Below are 16,223 nucleotides of genomic sequence, written 5' to 3'. Positions count from 1 at the left end.
CTGTCTGTCTGTCTGTCTGTCTGTCTGTCTGTCTGTATGTCTGTCTGAATATATGTCTGTCTGTCTGTCTGTCTGTCAGACTTTTCTGGATCGTGCGATCACTTAAAAAGTTCTTAATATTTGTTCATGAATTTTGAAACATGGATCGATGGCAATATTGACATTATGCACGTCATTTCATTTTGTTCCTACGTCAAATTCTGGTTGCTATGGCAACAAATATATATATAAAAAAATCTGACAATGGTGGAATTCCTGACAATGATGGAGCCGGTAGGGGACATATATTGCTTGGCAATAGTCTGGTTTTATATTACATACGCATTGAAACATTACATAGTGCTCTCTTAAACAGGCGCAATTTTCAGATATGGCGTTGATTGTTTTTGATATTGACGTATATATTATAACTTGAAACTAGAATTTGTCACTGTTTTGACGCTGAATGTTGTAATATGTAGAAAGATGTTGAACTCCAAATATTAAACTGTGTGGGTATTTTTGTTTCAGAGATCGACTTCCCACTTATCAATGCCAGGTATTTACCTTTCAATCTCATAAATAAATATTTGTTAAGAACGTTTGTTATATGCATTATAATTATGTTAAATACATTCTAAGTTGAAAAGGGATCATGTATAGGTGATCCTCGCCGGAATAAAGACTTACAGACAAACACAAGTACACAGTGATTCCCCTATACCCCTACTTTCTTCGAACCGTGGCGTATAAACACTCTGAAGCCTCAATTCACACAGTGTTGATATGTGTATTGTGCCATTAGAATGTGATTCTCTACAACGATTTCCAAAAAAATATGCCATCGGGTTCAAAACTTGCCACAACCATGAAAACAAGTGAGCGCTCTAGGGGCATATTGACCGCTTTGTTTTACAACAGTTCTTTAGAAACAAATCATGCTAGTTTGGTATTTAAGGCAATGACACAATAAACTATACAATTATGAAAATACAACTTATTAAATAAAACGATAAAAGCCCGGGTTGATGTTATTGAAAAGTCGATGCTAACCAATGGTGATTAAGTATACACCTTTCGAGTAATCCTGCATAAGCGTTTGAAACATATCAATTTTATGTTTCGATTGCAGGTTACGCGTGCCTTTAAAGTACCACTCTCCTACGAATTCACAATTTTTAAGTCTATAAACGTTTCCATGACGTACTTTTTTAAAAGAAAAGATAGATGCATATTGACTCTGTAAACACAAAGAGCAAATTGTATTGTTCAAACTTAACTTTATTCGGTCAAAAATGTTAAACCTATGCGTATACATATGTTGCGGTTAACATTTCAGATCCAGCCTCCAAAAATGTCATTAATAAAAGGACAAGTTGAATCACTGCCAAGCATTGATGCAGAGCCACTGCCGCCTATAGAAGAAACTCGTGACCAGGCGACGGCAAATGAGACGATAGACGATCAATCAACCTTTACTGAAATACCAAAAGATCAGTCAATGTCAAATGAGGTTACCGGCGACCTGTCAACCTTAATTGAAATAGCAGAAGATCAGTCAACGACAAGTGAGGTAATCGGTGATCGGTCAATGTCGTGTGAAGTAAGGTCAACATCAATAGAGGTAACTAGGACTCAGATAGCGCTTAATGATGTAACCAGAGATCAGTCAACGTCAAATGTGGTAACTGGCAACCGGTCCATGTTAAATGATGTAACCGACGACCAATCAGCACAAAATGAGGTCACTGGAAACCAGTCAACCTCAAACGATGAAACAGGCACCAAGTCAGTTTCTGAGCATGTTCTTAATTCACATGCATTAAGTAACATTCCTTTGCAAACTGCGACGACAAAGCTTGATCAGCCTACTTACTTATCTGATACACCACGTTTCTTCACGGAAGCTGCTTCAACTGGAACAGCAGGTAGTCCGTCACCACAGCAAGGCAGTGGCCCCAGTATACTGGGCAGGCCATTTGTTAACGAGAGGACTCTTCCAAAAAGCATTGCAGACATACGTTCTCCCGATTCAAACTGGCGATACAATATTTTTCTCAACTCACTAGCTGAGGCGATGACTTCTGAAGACTTCCGCAAGCTGAAATTCATTTTTAAAGGTGACTTCTTTCATCGATGTTATGTTTACCGATGTTTGTTTATATATGCAGAATACTATCATTTAATAGTTTCGTCCCTTAATAAATTGTTTCAAGAATTTCACCTCATTTAACAAATAGACATCACCGATCAATCGATCCGGAAGTATGTGCCCAATTATTTTTATTATTGCGCTTGTTTATTAAAAGGGAAGTTACTTATTTTAACGTTCAGTTAACCTTTTTCTCACAAACCTTCATCTGTCTCTTACCAATACACAAGTATTATTCCTTAATGCGTGCAATTATTTTTAAGGCTACTAAACAACTGACATTATTATTATGGAATGTATTTGAACTTGTGACTATTGCGTTAACGGCATGTGAAAGCTCGTTTAAAATTGTTTAATACGACTAACCTTCAATTTATACGATTTTCACCTGCAGATGCTGTAGGAAAGAAAGCAATGGAAAAAGCGGATGACCCAAGAGATCTGTTTAAATTATTGGAACAGAGGGTATTTCTATCAAAAGACAACCTGCTTTTTCTACAGAGAGCTCTCTATGAACTCGGTCGAAAAGATCTCATCAAAGACGTTGTTGAATTTGCAAGATCTATTCCAAACACATTGGTGTGCTACCCTGCTTCCAACGCACCAGGTTGGTTGCAAAATATTACCGTATTAAAGCATTTACGCTTGATCACCTTGAGTACTGTTACACTGACCACTAAGGTAGCGAGAAACATTTTATTAGGTTTGATCGTGTTTAACAGTATATCAAGGCTGTCAGTTAACATTATTTGCACTTTTCCTGGGTAGACTGGTTTTCCAGCTCTATGTGAACATACGTATGCAACTTATAACTGCTTTACTTGAATAAGAGGTAGGACAGAATTTTCGAGGAAGGAAATTCATGACCAAATCAAACATGGCTAATTTGCCAATACCAGAAATCGAACCCCGATCTTCGGTTGTGTAGCCCAGCACTCTTCCAACTTGGCTTTCCGGCCAGATAGAGTAGCGGTTCTTGGAAATATGGGTTTAACTTGATTTGTAAAAACTAAATGCGTACAAGAAAAATCAAGTTCAATATTAAAATTATTGTGACTCAATTGAAAAATGTATTTTATATTGACACTGATCATGAGCGCTGCATGTTTCCTGACAAACGTCGGCGAGAAAAATATGTGCAACGAAAATGGATATGTATCAAATATCGAAACAAATATTAAACAAAAAGGGAAAAAAATTCTGAAGCCGTCTGTTTCAACCGTTTACGGTATTCAAAATACACCTGGTTGTATACATGTATAGTTGATTATCAATATTGTATTCAAATCTCAAAGATGCATACTAATGTAACCTTACTATTACAGTAAACGGATACAGGTTTGTGAAATGGCACTTAGAAGGAAAGGATTTTCAGAGCTGCACCAGAGGCGACATTCAAGCTACCCGTATGCATATTGCGGAGATTCTATGTATACCACCGGAATTTGTCCTCATCGCCGGTATTGAACCATCTTCAAGCCTTCTACTTACTTTAATGATACCAGATGATCATGTTGAAGTCCTTGTAGAAATGTTAAGAAAGAAGGAAACATTCCCAGCATTTGCACTGCATAGAATAGATAAAATCGAAGTAAATGGAGAGGTGTTTGCTGTCACAGGTATGTTAACCAATGTAATTGTATTGTGTTGCATTTGATATGAAATACGTGAGATATCAATCCTTGACACAGTATACCTTGATTTAACATTGATAAATGTTTAAATAACGGCAAAATTACATAATGATATGCTGAATAACCATCACTCTACGTCGATTGCCCATAGCATATATTTCACACCAAATAGACGAATTGCCAATCTTTAACTTAAAAGGCAAATGAATACGTAATTTGGAGACACGTACACTCTTGATGGTGTCCTTGCATTGTTTATTCCTTGGGGATGAACGAATATACAGCGTATCATGCCTGATGATATATGAGAAATTAATGTTATATATGATATGCCAATAAGATACATTGACTTATTCGCAGGAAAACCATACCCGATACAAAGTGATCATCAAGAGCAACTTCTGAATGTTTACCAACAATTGCAAGACACAGAAAGGCACATGCAGTCCACTGAGTTGAGATGTCTTGAAATGGACAAAACCATCAATAAGTTAAAACTAGATTTACAAGCGGCTGATACTATTATTTGCAGCCTAAAGCCGAAAACACCAGTTGACAATATGGAACAAGAATACGAGAGATGTCTCGAATTATATAGATCGCAGCTAGAGAAGTTGAAAAAAGACAAAATTGAGCCTGGTCATGTTTTAAGATTGCTCGTTTTTCATTGCGATCTAATGAATATTTATAATAAGTGGAATAACATAGAAAATGAACGAGAACTAAGAGCTCAAATATTTACAGCACAAAGGGTCGTATATGCCAACCAACTCAGAACCGCAAGTTTAGAAGGTTTGTTGGCGTTAACGCCATCTGGTAAAGCGCTTCTAGAAGGGTTTGAAAACATATCTATGCAGCAACCGCTCGGAGGTTTGTAATTTATATGGTATTGCAATAGTTTATTTAATTTGTATCTTATAGAGAACGAAACATCTTTTAAAAGACTAAAATATGCGACCAAAACATGTGTTTATATCCAAGAGTTTCATACAGTACATTAAAACACCATTAAATATTGCATCTATCATATTTTTTATCTCAGTTGAGTTATTCTTGGTTTGCAATACTGTTACTCTGCATCTGCTTATTGATAACCGCTGTTAAGAGTCGCTAGATTGCAATGTAAACCTTATGGCAACCATTACACTGGGGTATAACACGATGGGTATGATTTTTCGAATTAATAGGCAAAAACTTGGATACTAAACCTAATTTTGAAGCGATACAACTCAAACATTAGGAATTACTTTGAACATACCTTAAACAGTGTGTGTATGTCATATCGTGTCAAGACGCATTTCAGTAAGTTTAATACATAGTTTCTGTATATGTTTAGTGCCGATTCTAGAATTCGTTTTGACTGAGCCGGCAGTAAAACTATTGCAAATAATCAGCAGCAAGCTTCATGAGGGCGACATCGACAAACTCAAGCAGGCATATACTCTTGAAAACGATGACGTATGGAACAACAATTTTAAGGCAGACACGAAAAGGATACTTGAAGCAGTATTCTACAAAACGGCTCGTTCTCGTCCAGGTCCTATAAAATTCGGTATAGGCAATATATTGCTTTTTATTCAAATTTCAAGAACGAAATATGTCAGTTATTTATAACAACAGTAGCTTCCATACGTTGTTTGGTTATCTACTCTATATATGAGACATGTGTTAAGTGGCCTGTTTAATATTATCATATTTATTGTTGTGTTAAATTTTTAACAAAAATAGTTTCTATTGTTTACCAACAACGGATAAACCGCTTACAAGTTAATTATGCCGATAAAATCGATATAATCGATATTGCGTTTCCTTTAGAACTTTAAAGAATGAGCTCGAGTGAGAACAGCAGTGGATCTGATGGAGCAATTGATTTCTTTAAGGCTTTTCTATAAAATTGTAGTTACTAGGGCTGCTGTTTTCTATTAGCTGCTTGGCTTGTTTCATCGTAAACAAAGGAGCTCGTGTCATTATTAGAAGACTAGTTAGATGTTCTAATCATTATGTTGAAATAAGACATTAAATGGCGTAAAATGTATGTGAAGGGTCCCTTGTATGCGCCCTACTATATAACTTTTGGATATTGAAATTGAAATTTCAATACGGTATGTACATGAAGCAATGTGTACACCAAATTTGTGTTACAGTCGAAATGGTGATCTATCATATTTTTCAGATAATCTTTTGAGTATTGTTATAGCTATGCATCTTGTGTATGTTATTATCACCATTTAATTATTTCCAGAAACGTTCGTCGAGGCTGTGCTATCGACATCGGGAAGGAATGATTTAACAAAAACATTTTATGAAGAGCTTCATCGGGTCCATGAAGAATTATTTAAAACTGCAAGGGATTCGGCCAGAATTAACACACTTGATTCAAATACCGAAATGATGCCAACAATTAAACGTATGTCGGAGCAAATCGACTTCATGTACCACAAGATGGAAAGTGTGTCCAGATTGCCTTCAGCTAAAGTGTCTGAAATGTCTGCAGCTGATCCCTTTTTGTTTGGTCTCTTCAACATTCCACAAATGCAACAGCAACAACAACGATTTAGCAGACCCGGAGAGTCAAAACAATGAACTAAATAACCGAAAATAGAAAATTTCAAGTCCTTATAGCCTTGACTTTCATCATTTTCTAAATGGTAAAACTTGATTATGTACATCTTGTTTGAAAATGTATTTTATGGATGGGACTGAATAATTGAATTTTAGCAATTAATATATTTAAAAGAAATCTTTTTTCGAGTAAATTTTAACTCTTAACATCTATCATATATTTTTCGTTTTGTTTACTTTAAACTACCTTTGCATATCTAATAAAAAACGAAAACATTGTTACAGCGTCAACCGGTTTGCAGTTTGCGGAATGAATCTTGACTTGTTATGAAATACAATATATATTCCAAAGAACTAAACCCAAATAATCTAATAAATATTTAAAAAAAACTCCTGACAGCTAACTTATTTAGGTATCTAATGGAAGGTTCTATATTAAGTTATATATTTAGTATACATACATGTTATTATATCGAGGTAACTTATCAAATACTTCTCATCCGTGACACCTCATGTGTTGCACCATCAATTCTCAATCCTAACGTTTAACAGTTGTTAAAATGGCCTTATTATGATTTTTCACCATATTGCATTTGATCATACTTTTCACTCAACAAAATAATATTATAAAAAAGAAGTTTAGTAATAATAACTATGTCCATTACATGACAAATGCATGCCTAGCATTTGCGTTAAAGAACATGTAATTGCATTGCAAATCAAAGCTGCCTCAAAAATTCAACCGATGTTGGAAATTTACTTATAGTGTCCATGTACCTCATTGTGTTTTGACTTAAAAACGAAAGGCATTCAAACGGGTTGCAACATGTTACTAAAAATATGCAAAGTTAACTTACTTATGTAACCGGTTAATTTAACGGATGACGGAAACACTTTACAATATTTAAGTATGCTTTCATACATGTCCTGTAGCACATACATATAATCTCTTTTAAATGAAATTTTATTTGCTATTTTATATGATCGCTCACGTTGGTTACCAACCAACGAACATATAATGTTCGTGAAAAACATGTACTTTTTTAACATATTGAAATAAATATCTTTAAAAATGTATGATAAACTTAAGTATTTAATTATCTACTCTAAAAGCATTTAGATAAGAAATAAATAATGTCCTTTATTAAGTATATTTTTGTTTTGGCCGCTTATGTATGCGGCGTCTCGCTTAAAGTAAAATTTGTAATTATTGTGTTACTTTGTTTTTCCCGTTTTTTATATTCTTGCGTTTGATGTTTAATTGCTGCAAGAAAGTAATTGTTTTTGTCCATTTTAATTGTAACTTAAAGTGTTGTATTGTAAATAAATGAGTGAATTTATTCTCTTTTTTAACTAATAAAAACATGTTAATAACCGCCAATAGCTCCCACTCCCCTCGAATCCCAAGTTACATTTTAACGATCAAAACGCGCTTAGCAAAAACTAATCTCTGTTTGTAAAAATAAAATTATTATGTTGTATATTATGGATGTTCTACTATGTTTAATGTCGTTCTGCTTGTTAAAATGTTTGTTTCTTTGTCCTGTTCTTTTTTAGGTGTATTATATACGTTACAAAATACATAGACATATACGTGCGCTTACACGCGCACCCACACCACCCAAATACACACACAGTACCACACTCGCATGCACGCACATACACCAGCAACCACGCATTCACAAACACGCACGAAAAACCAAATTATTTTTTGTTTCAAAAATAGTGTACAATATGTTAGGTTGTTGTATCTTATGGATGTTCAATTATGTTTATTATTGTTCAGTTTGTTGAAATGTTGTTTGTTTCTTTGTCTCTTAAGGTGTATCATATACATCACAAATGGCATAGACACATACGCGAGCGTACACGCGCGCACACACACGCACGCACGAGCGCACACACATACATGCGCGCGAGTACGCATATACTTATTGGCAATCACATTTTATCAACAAGCAAGCGTACAAACTACACTTTTTTACTTGAGATGACGGCATAGAAAACGAAAATATTTATAGTTTAGATACCCGCACGACACGCCAATGTTTTTTTTTTTTTTTGCGTGGGTGTTTTGCGTTTGCGTTTTTGTTTTTTGACGCATTTTTTTCATTGTTTAATGATAGTGCTTGTTACACTAATTTTGTTTTTTTGGCGGAACTCTTTCTTGTTTCGTCATTGTAAAAAGTCTTTTAATCGTGTGTACCTATTGCTTTCCGGAATGTTAACAAAACATTTTGTGTAAGGGTTGCATTCCAAACTCTCAGAAAACAAGGGCGATTAAAAGGATGGATCAATACAATATGTGTAATAAATGGCAGTTAAAATATGCAGTTATAACACAAAAGGATTAGCATCATCAGCAAAACGTACCATGATGTTTTAATGCTCAAGGAAAACAAATTCAATATTTGCTTTCTTCAAGAATTACACTGTAATGTAAATGTAGATAACACGACTTGGGGTAACCAATGGGGAGGAGACCTTTTCCTAAGCGGGACTAGTTCTAAATCTCTCTCTAGGCATTGACATTTTTATCGATACAGATTTAGATTTCAATTACAATATATTAGAATATGAGGAAATTATCAGGGGCAGGCTTCAAATATTAAAAATAGAAATACAAGATAAACTAATTGTTATGTTTAATATTTATGGTCCCAAGACTGATTATACGGATTTTGTATACACCTTAGATATTCATGTCCATAAATATAATGAGCATACACTAATCCTTGGAGGAGATTTTAACACTGTTATAACTATAATTTAGATAAATTTAACGACATATCAGATACAAATAAAAATGGAACGAAAACAAAAACGAAATAATATTAAACAATGATCTATGTGATATTCGGCGTATAAAAAAATAGTTTTACTTAGTGTGTATCTTTACCAACATAGATGATTGACATTACGCAATATCGATCAACAATTGGAGGCTTTTATTTACGTTTGCAGCGATATCTTACAACTTGCATTAAACATGACGTGCACGTATGGAAATAATTGTATCGTAACATAATAACATCTATTTTCGGTGTTACGTCAACGAGTTTGCATCCTCGCAGGAGGCGTTATATTTATACCATGTATGCATGGTTTCATTTTATATACGTGCTAAAAGAAGTACAAAATATATATAATTATCAGGGCCGTCCTTTCAAATTGGCAAATTTTAACTCAATTACTTTACATTTACGTGTAGACGACCTTGGATGTACTCTATCCATCATTAAGTACACACTATTATTGCTATTGTTACTGTCGGGTGACATTGAACTCAATCATGTGCCATCTCATGTAACCCCTCAAGAATGCAGCCTATAAATATTCCATCAAAACATATGAAATATTCAAAACATGTTTTAATATATTCGGGAAAATTTCTTAGATTTTGACATAATATGCTTTACAGAAACGAAACTGTCAGGTGACATCATTAACGAAAGTCTATCCTTAGAAGGTCATGATTTTATTTTTCGAAAAGATAATAATAATAATTCAGGGGGCTTATTGACGTATGTTTCGTCATTATTTCGACCCACACGATTACTTAACATAGAAATAATCCTACCAGAATCTATATGGATAAAAAAAAATCGACCACTCCAAGTCCTTTTTAGTTTGTAATGTATATCGTTCTCCTAATACTGCTTCTGAATTTTGGGATCGATTTGAAACATGCCTTGATCAAGCATATGACCTTTGTAACAATATAATTATTGTTGGCGATATTAACGAAAACCAATTAAATCCCTCAAACCACAAATGTAAAGATATTCTTTGTTTAAATAACTTATCTAACGTAATTAACGAACCAACCACTGTGATCGAATGTACTAGTACACTAATAGACCCCATTGCTATAACAAACACATTTCATCATTTACATTCAGGAATTTCTGAAACTGATAAATCAATTAGTGATCATTTTGTTGCATACATATATATTAATTTTGACTAACCCAAAAATGCTCCTTAGGTCAGAATTTTTTTATCTTCTGTTTAACGGGAGCGCCGTATCCAATTTTCCGAAAAGTGAAATAAAATTAAAACAGAAAAAAATAATTTTGTTTTTATTTTTTCCTCCGTATCCAACAAAAACTGGTCTTAAAAAATTATTAAAAGAAAAACGTTTTATCGTATCATTCATATAAATTTTATTTCACTATTATTTCATAATATGAACTAACGCTTCATACCGATTTTCGGACTACTTGCACCGACATGTGTGTGTTTACATTACATCTGCGGATATGTAAAACATCGTATTCATGAATAATCATTCTTGTTCACGAATGATTGAATTTACTACAATGTTTTCAGAATATCAGAATGAAAACTACTTCAATTAGAGAGCGGACACCATGCTAAATGCTTGAAATGCACTAAGTGAACTCGTGATCTAGTTATTGACCCAGCATGACACATATTTGAACTTAACCTAGATATTGTCTAGACACAACTTCTGACCAAATTTGGTGAAGATTGGATGAAAACTACTTCAATTAGAGAGCGGACACCATGCTTAATGCTTGAAATGCACTAAGTGACCCTGTGACCTAGTTTTTGACCCTGCATGACACATATTCGAACTTGACCTAGATATTGTCGAGATACAACTTCTGACCATGTATGGTGATTATCGGATGAAAACCACTTCTATTACAGAGCGGACACCATGCTAAATGCTTGAAATGCACTAAGTGACCCCGTGACTTAGTTTTTGACCCGGCATGACCCATATTCGAACTTGACTTAGATATTGTCTAGATACAACTTCTGACTAAGTTTGGTGAAGATTGGATAAAAACTACTCCAATTAGAGAGCGGACACCATGCTAAATGCTTGAAATGCACTAAGTGACCCTGTGACCTAGTTTTTGATCCGGCATAACCCATATTCGATCTTGACCTAGATATTGTCTAGATAACACTTCTGATCAAGTTTGGTGAAGATCGAATGAAAACTATTTCAATTAGAGAGCGGACACTGCTATGGACGCAACCCGCCCGCCCGCCGCCAAGGTGAAACTATAATACGTCACGTTTTTTTAAACGGGCGTTTAAAAAAGATAATGGTCCTGATGGTATTAGTGTTAAACTGTTAAAAGAAACATCTAAATCACTATGTAAGCCACTATCAATTATTTTTAGCAGATCGATACATGAAAACTTATTTCCATCCTTCTGGAGAGAAACATACGGTATGCCTCTATTTAATGATGTCAAAAGTTCATTCCTTCGAATTATCGACCTATATCCCTTACAAGCTGTGCTGGAAAAGTTTTCGAAGAGGTTGTTTTCAAATACCCTTACAACTACCTACACACAAATCAACTTATATACAAGAATCAGGTTTTTTACCATGCCATTCTACTGTTTACCAACTAATTGACATGTATCTACCTGTATCGTTTATTGCGACATAAGTAAAACCTTCGACAGGGTTTGGCACAAAGGTTATATACATAAACTGAAAGAACGTGGGTTTTCAGGAAATATTATTGCGTGGAAAACCAGCTACTTGTCCAATAGATCTCAGAAAGTTTATATCGGCTCGTCGTTTTCCCGATCATTAAATATCAATGCAGGCGTTCCACAAGGCTCTGTATTAGGGCCTCTTCTTTTTTTTTATTTATGTTAATGATATCTCTGAATCCCTTCTTAGCATTAGTCGCCTTTTTGCTGACGACTCTTCACTATTTGTTTCCTCAAATGGCACATCTATTATTGAGAGTGTTTTAAATCATGACCTATACTGTATAAACCAAATGGCTCGTCCAATTGAATCCATTGAAAACGGTAGTAATGTTTTTCAGTCTCTTAAAAAGTCAAAACCGTCCAAATTTAACGTTCGACGAAACCCATTTATCCTTTGTAAAAGATCATAAACATCTCGGTATTACGCTAAGTGAAGACGGTTCGTTGCACAAACATATTGACAATATTACAAAATCTGCTTCCCAAATACTTGGATCCATGAGAATGCTAAAATACAAACTCAAGCGGAAAACACTCAATCAAATATACGTTTCATATCTAAGACCTTTGTTAGAGTATGCGTCCATTGTTTGGGCAAACTGCGCAAAATACGAAAAAGAACTGTTAGTCAAAATTCAATTGGATGCAGCTCGTATTAAACAGGATTAACCAGATCAACTAAAATTACTCTACTTCTAAAAGAAATTGGTTGGATTTCTCTCGATGACAGACATAAAATTCAAAATCTTGCAGGGCTAAACATTAACATTCGTCCTATTGCCCCTGGCAAGTAAAAGTTTGGTCCGGGCAAGTTATTTTATAATCTAGTTGTCCTCCCGGGCAAGTGCAAAAAGAACAATGAGCATTTATTTAGACTTTAATTGGACTTTAATTGCTGCAATCATTTTGTTAAATGTGCAAAAATAAAGAAGGTTTAGTGGTGTATCATTTTGATCTTTATTAAAAAATATGAGATTCACAGTAAATGTGATATTTCAAGTGGCTTTACGTTCTGAGGGCAAGAAGATTTTCGAAGTAATTGCCCGGCAGGGCAAGTTGGTTAATGTTGAGCCCTGACTTGTGTTCGTATATAAACACAATAAAGGTGCCTTACCACAATATTTAAACGATATTTTCCCAGCCCCAACAGATAACATTACTTACTTGTTACGTAATCGTGGTGACTATGCAACAATGGCCCGCAGACTTGCGATTTACTCAACTATTCAACTATTCCTTCGTCTCTTAAGTTATGGAACGAACTTGACATCGATACAAGGTCTTTACCAACGCTTTCTAGTTTTAAAAGTGCAGTAAAGCGGAAGTAAAATCTTCCTTAAATTCCTTCGTATTTCCTAGTTGGCGAACGAAAGCAACATATTCTACATGCTCGGCTAAGAAACAACTGTAGAGACTTAAATTCCGATTTACACTTAAACCACCTACGTGACAATCCAAAATGCGCTTGTAATAGTCCTGTCGAAGACGTAGATCAATTTTCTTCAAATGTCCTCTTTTCTCCGAGCAACCTATCGTGCTTTTTACCAACACTCGTCCAAACTACACTCTAATGCACGCTAACTATAATACGGTATCCCAGAACTAACTGATAACAAAAACAATGTTTTATTTATGATAGTTCAACGATATATTAAGACTTCGAACAGGTTCATATAAATATTTGACTATAAACACATTTTCAATGATTTTCGCTTGTTCCATTTTATTCAACAGAATTCAAGCTTTTTCGCTGTAGATTATGTGCTATATTGTAGTTTGTAGAGCTGGGTTGTGTGGAGCAATTAATTGTAATTGTGTATTCTTTGTAGTGGAGCAATTAATTAATGTTTTATTTTTTTTATTTGTTTGCACTTCTTTTGTGTATATTTATTTTTAGTTATTTAATTTTATAATATAATAACATTCTCTTTAAACTTAGTTTACATTTGTTCTCTTAACCATTTGGAGTGTAAAATAGTGAATGACACCTTTTGTTATTTTATTTTCCCAAATGTTTTTGTCGTCAGCTAAGGTCTATTTATTTACTTACTGAATTGTTAATATTACTTTGTCTGTAGATGAAAGAGAGTTTCTTGACATAATGGATAGGGGTGTTCAAAAGGGTTCAGAGAATAGATGGAGTGCTCCCCTTCCTTTCAGGAGTGGCAGACAGCGTTTGCCAAACAACCGGTCTGAAGCTCTAAGGCGAGCTAAATCGTTCGATTCCCATTTGCATAAACACTCGGATAAGAACAGAACAGAACAGAACAGAACAGAATAGTTTATTTTTGACTTAAGCATGTGAAGCTCATCGTCATTAACATACATATAAATAACAGCATGCGTTGAAGTACACACAAAAACACACATCATTTTAAAGAATAAATAATCTAAATAAACACGAAATAAACATAGTTCGTGAACATATTTCGTGAGAATGGTACATGGATGGGTTTAATACACAGTGGTCACACAATTTTATGCATATAGGTTTACAAATATAGGTATAATTACATATTTCTGACCTTATTTTTTTGTAAAAATGTATTTGTATTTAACACTACATATATATGACATTTTCTCTTATTTTAAAGCATGTTAAACAATACATGGCTAGCTTTCTTAATACAGTTTTGTTTGAGCTATTAAGTAGTTTAATAAACTTGAACATATTTGGCCGGATTCTATAATAGTTCGGAATTAATGCATTCCTAACATCATTATAATAAGGACATTTAAGAACAAAGTGAAATTCATCCTCGATGTCATTAAGGTTACATAATATACATTTGCGTTGATCTCTGTCAATATTCTGGTGTCTGCCCGTTTCTATGAATAATTTGTGAGAGGACAAACGTAATTTTGCAATAATGTTCCTATGTTTTTTGTTGACAACAATATCAAGATACGATGATCTTTCAAAAACCGGTTTGAGTTCCTTATATAGGATCATTGAGCTACACGACGTCACACTGACATCCCAGTTGGTAATATACTGGTCTCGTAAGGTCTGGTCTGATAAGATGACCCACATGACCGAGTTTATGGCAAAGATATTTTCTAATGGACATGCTGAAGTTGATTGTACCTTCCAGTGTTTGGTGTTTATCACCCCAAAAAGCCGGGTCAAATTCGAGGTGTATTTGACTCCTCTGCTAAATATCAAGGCATTTCTTTGAATTCGGTATTGCTTAGTGGGCCAGATCTTACAAACAGTCTGTTAGGAGTCTAACTGAGGTTTAGAAAAGGTACTGTTGAAATTGCAGCAGACATTGAACAGATGTTTTATTGTTTTGAAGTTAATAACATGATAGGAACTCTCTCAAGTTCTTTTGGTATGAGGGAAATAACCCTGTCAACCCTTTGATAGAGTATCGCATGTGTCGCCATATTTTCGGTAACAGCCCTTCTCCGGCAATCGCCGCATATGGGCTCAGGAAGTCAGTTGAGGGTAGTGAGCAAGATGTGCGAGAGTTTGTGACAAGGGATTTTTATGTAGATGATGGCTTAACGTCAAAGCCTTCTAACTCTGAGGCTGTTAGTTTAGTCAAAAGGACTTAAATGGTATTGGCGCAAAGTTCTCTGAGACTTCACAAAATTGCTTCAAACAGTGAAGCTGTTATGAGAAGTTTCCCTTTGAGTGACCTTGCTAAAGGTACACGATGTCTTGAATTAAATTGTGACTGCCCTTTGCAAAGCAGTTTGGGATTAGGATGGGATTTGAACTCGGATTCATTTGTCTTCAAAATTGATGTTCATGATTGCCCACAAACCAAGAGAGGAGTTCTCTCAACGGTCAATATGGTATTTGATCCGTAAGGATTTTTGGCACCCTTTACACTTGTAGGGAGATTGATTTTGAGAGATATTGTCCTTGAGCAGAAAGACTGGGATGACAAGATATCAGTGGATGTTTTGCCTAGGTGTTTGGAATGGAGGGAATCTTTGCCACGCTTGCATTCATTACAAGGTGTTATCTTTTTCATTCGGTAAGTGGAATGACAGTATTGGAGTTGCATGTCTTCTCAGATGCTTCAGAGAAAGCAATCACTGGCGTTGCCTATATTGTAGGAGTCTTGGCCAATGGTGAAAGACATGTTTTTTTTTTAGGAAAGTCCAATATCGCTCCTAGCAAGGGACACACCATACCGCGTTTGGAAGTGTGTGTTGCTGTTCTTGCTGTCGAACTCAAACAACTTGCTACTGACTAACTTGATGTTACCTTTGGCTTTGTACATTTTACACGGATAGTCGAGTTGTTTTAGGCTACATCAACAATCACAGCAAACGCTTCCTCACATATGATAGCAATCCTGTCCAAAAGTTTAGATTGTTTAGTTTACCAGGTCAATGGAACTACGTTCCTCCAGGTTCGAACTCAGCTGATATAGGGAGTAGAGGTGCTA

At 35.0% G+C, this 16,223-nt stretch overlaps 1 protein-coding gene across 1 annotated transcript; it reads left to right on the top strand.

Annotated features, from left to right (window-relative positions):
- Positions 1 to 511: 511 nt before the first annotated feature.
- On the top strand, positions 512 to 7,667 carry LOC127853677 (uncharacterized). Its single transcript, XM_052388377.1, has 7 exons — positions 512 to 538; positions 1,319 to 2,099; positions 2,526 to 2,738; positions 3,457 to 3,750; positions 4,126 to 4,635; positions 5,102 to 5,317; positions 6,008 to 7,667. Exons 2-7 carry the CDS (start codon positions 1,334 to 1,336, stop codon positions 6,346 to 6,348), a joined length of 2,340 nt encoding a protein of 779 aa, XP_052244337.1. The 5' UTR covers positions 512 to 538; positions 1,319 to 1,333; the 3' UTR covers positions 6,349 to 7,667.
- Positions 7,668 to 16,223: the final 8,556 nt, after the last annotated feature.

Source organism: Dreissena polymorpha, chromosome 12 (genome assembly GCF_020536995.1).
Source record: "Dreissena polymorpha isolate Duluth1 chromosome 12, UMN_Dpol_1.0, whole genome shotgun sequence".
Lineage (NCBI taxonomy): Eukaryota > Metazoa > Mollusca > Bivalvia > Myida > Dreissenidae > Dreissena > Dreissena polymorpha.
Note: the sequence above shows the minus strand (reverse complement) of the source record. Positions and strands in the feature narration are given on the sequence as shown.

Coding starts and splice junctions, on each gene's coding strand:
- LOC127853677 (XM_052388377.1), top strand. CDS start 1,334: ATGTCATTAATAAAAGGACAAGTTGAATCACTGCCAAGCATTGATGCA. Junction 2,100..2,525: donor GCTGAAATTCATTTTTAAAG/GTGACTTCTTTC, acceptor TTTCACCTGCAG/ATGCTGTAGGAAAGAAAGCA. Junction 3,751..4,125: donor AGAGGTGTTTGCTGTCACAG/GTATGTTAACCA, acceptor ACTTATTCGCAG/GAAAACCATACCCGATACAA.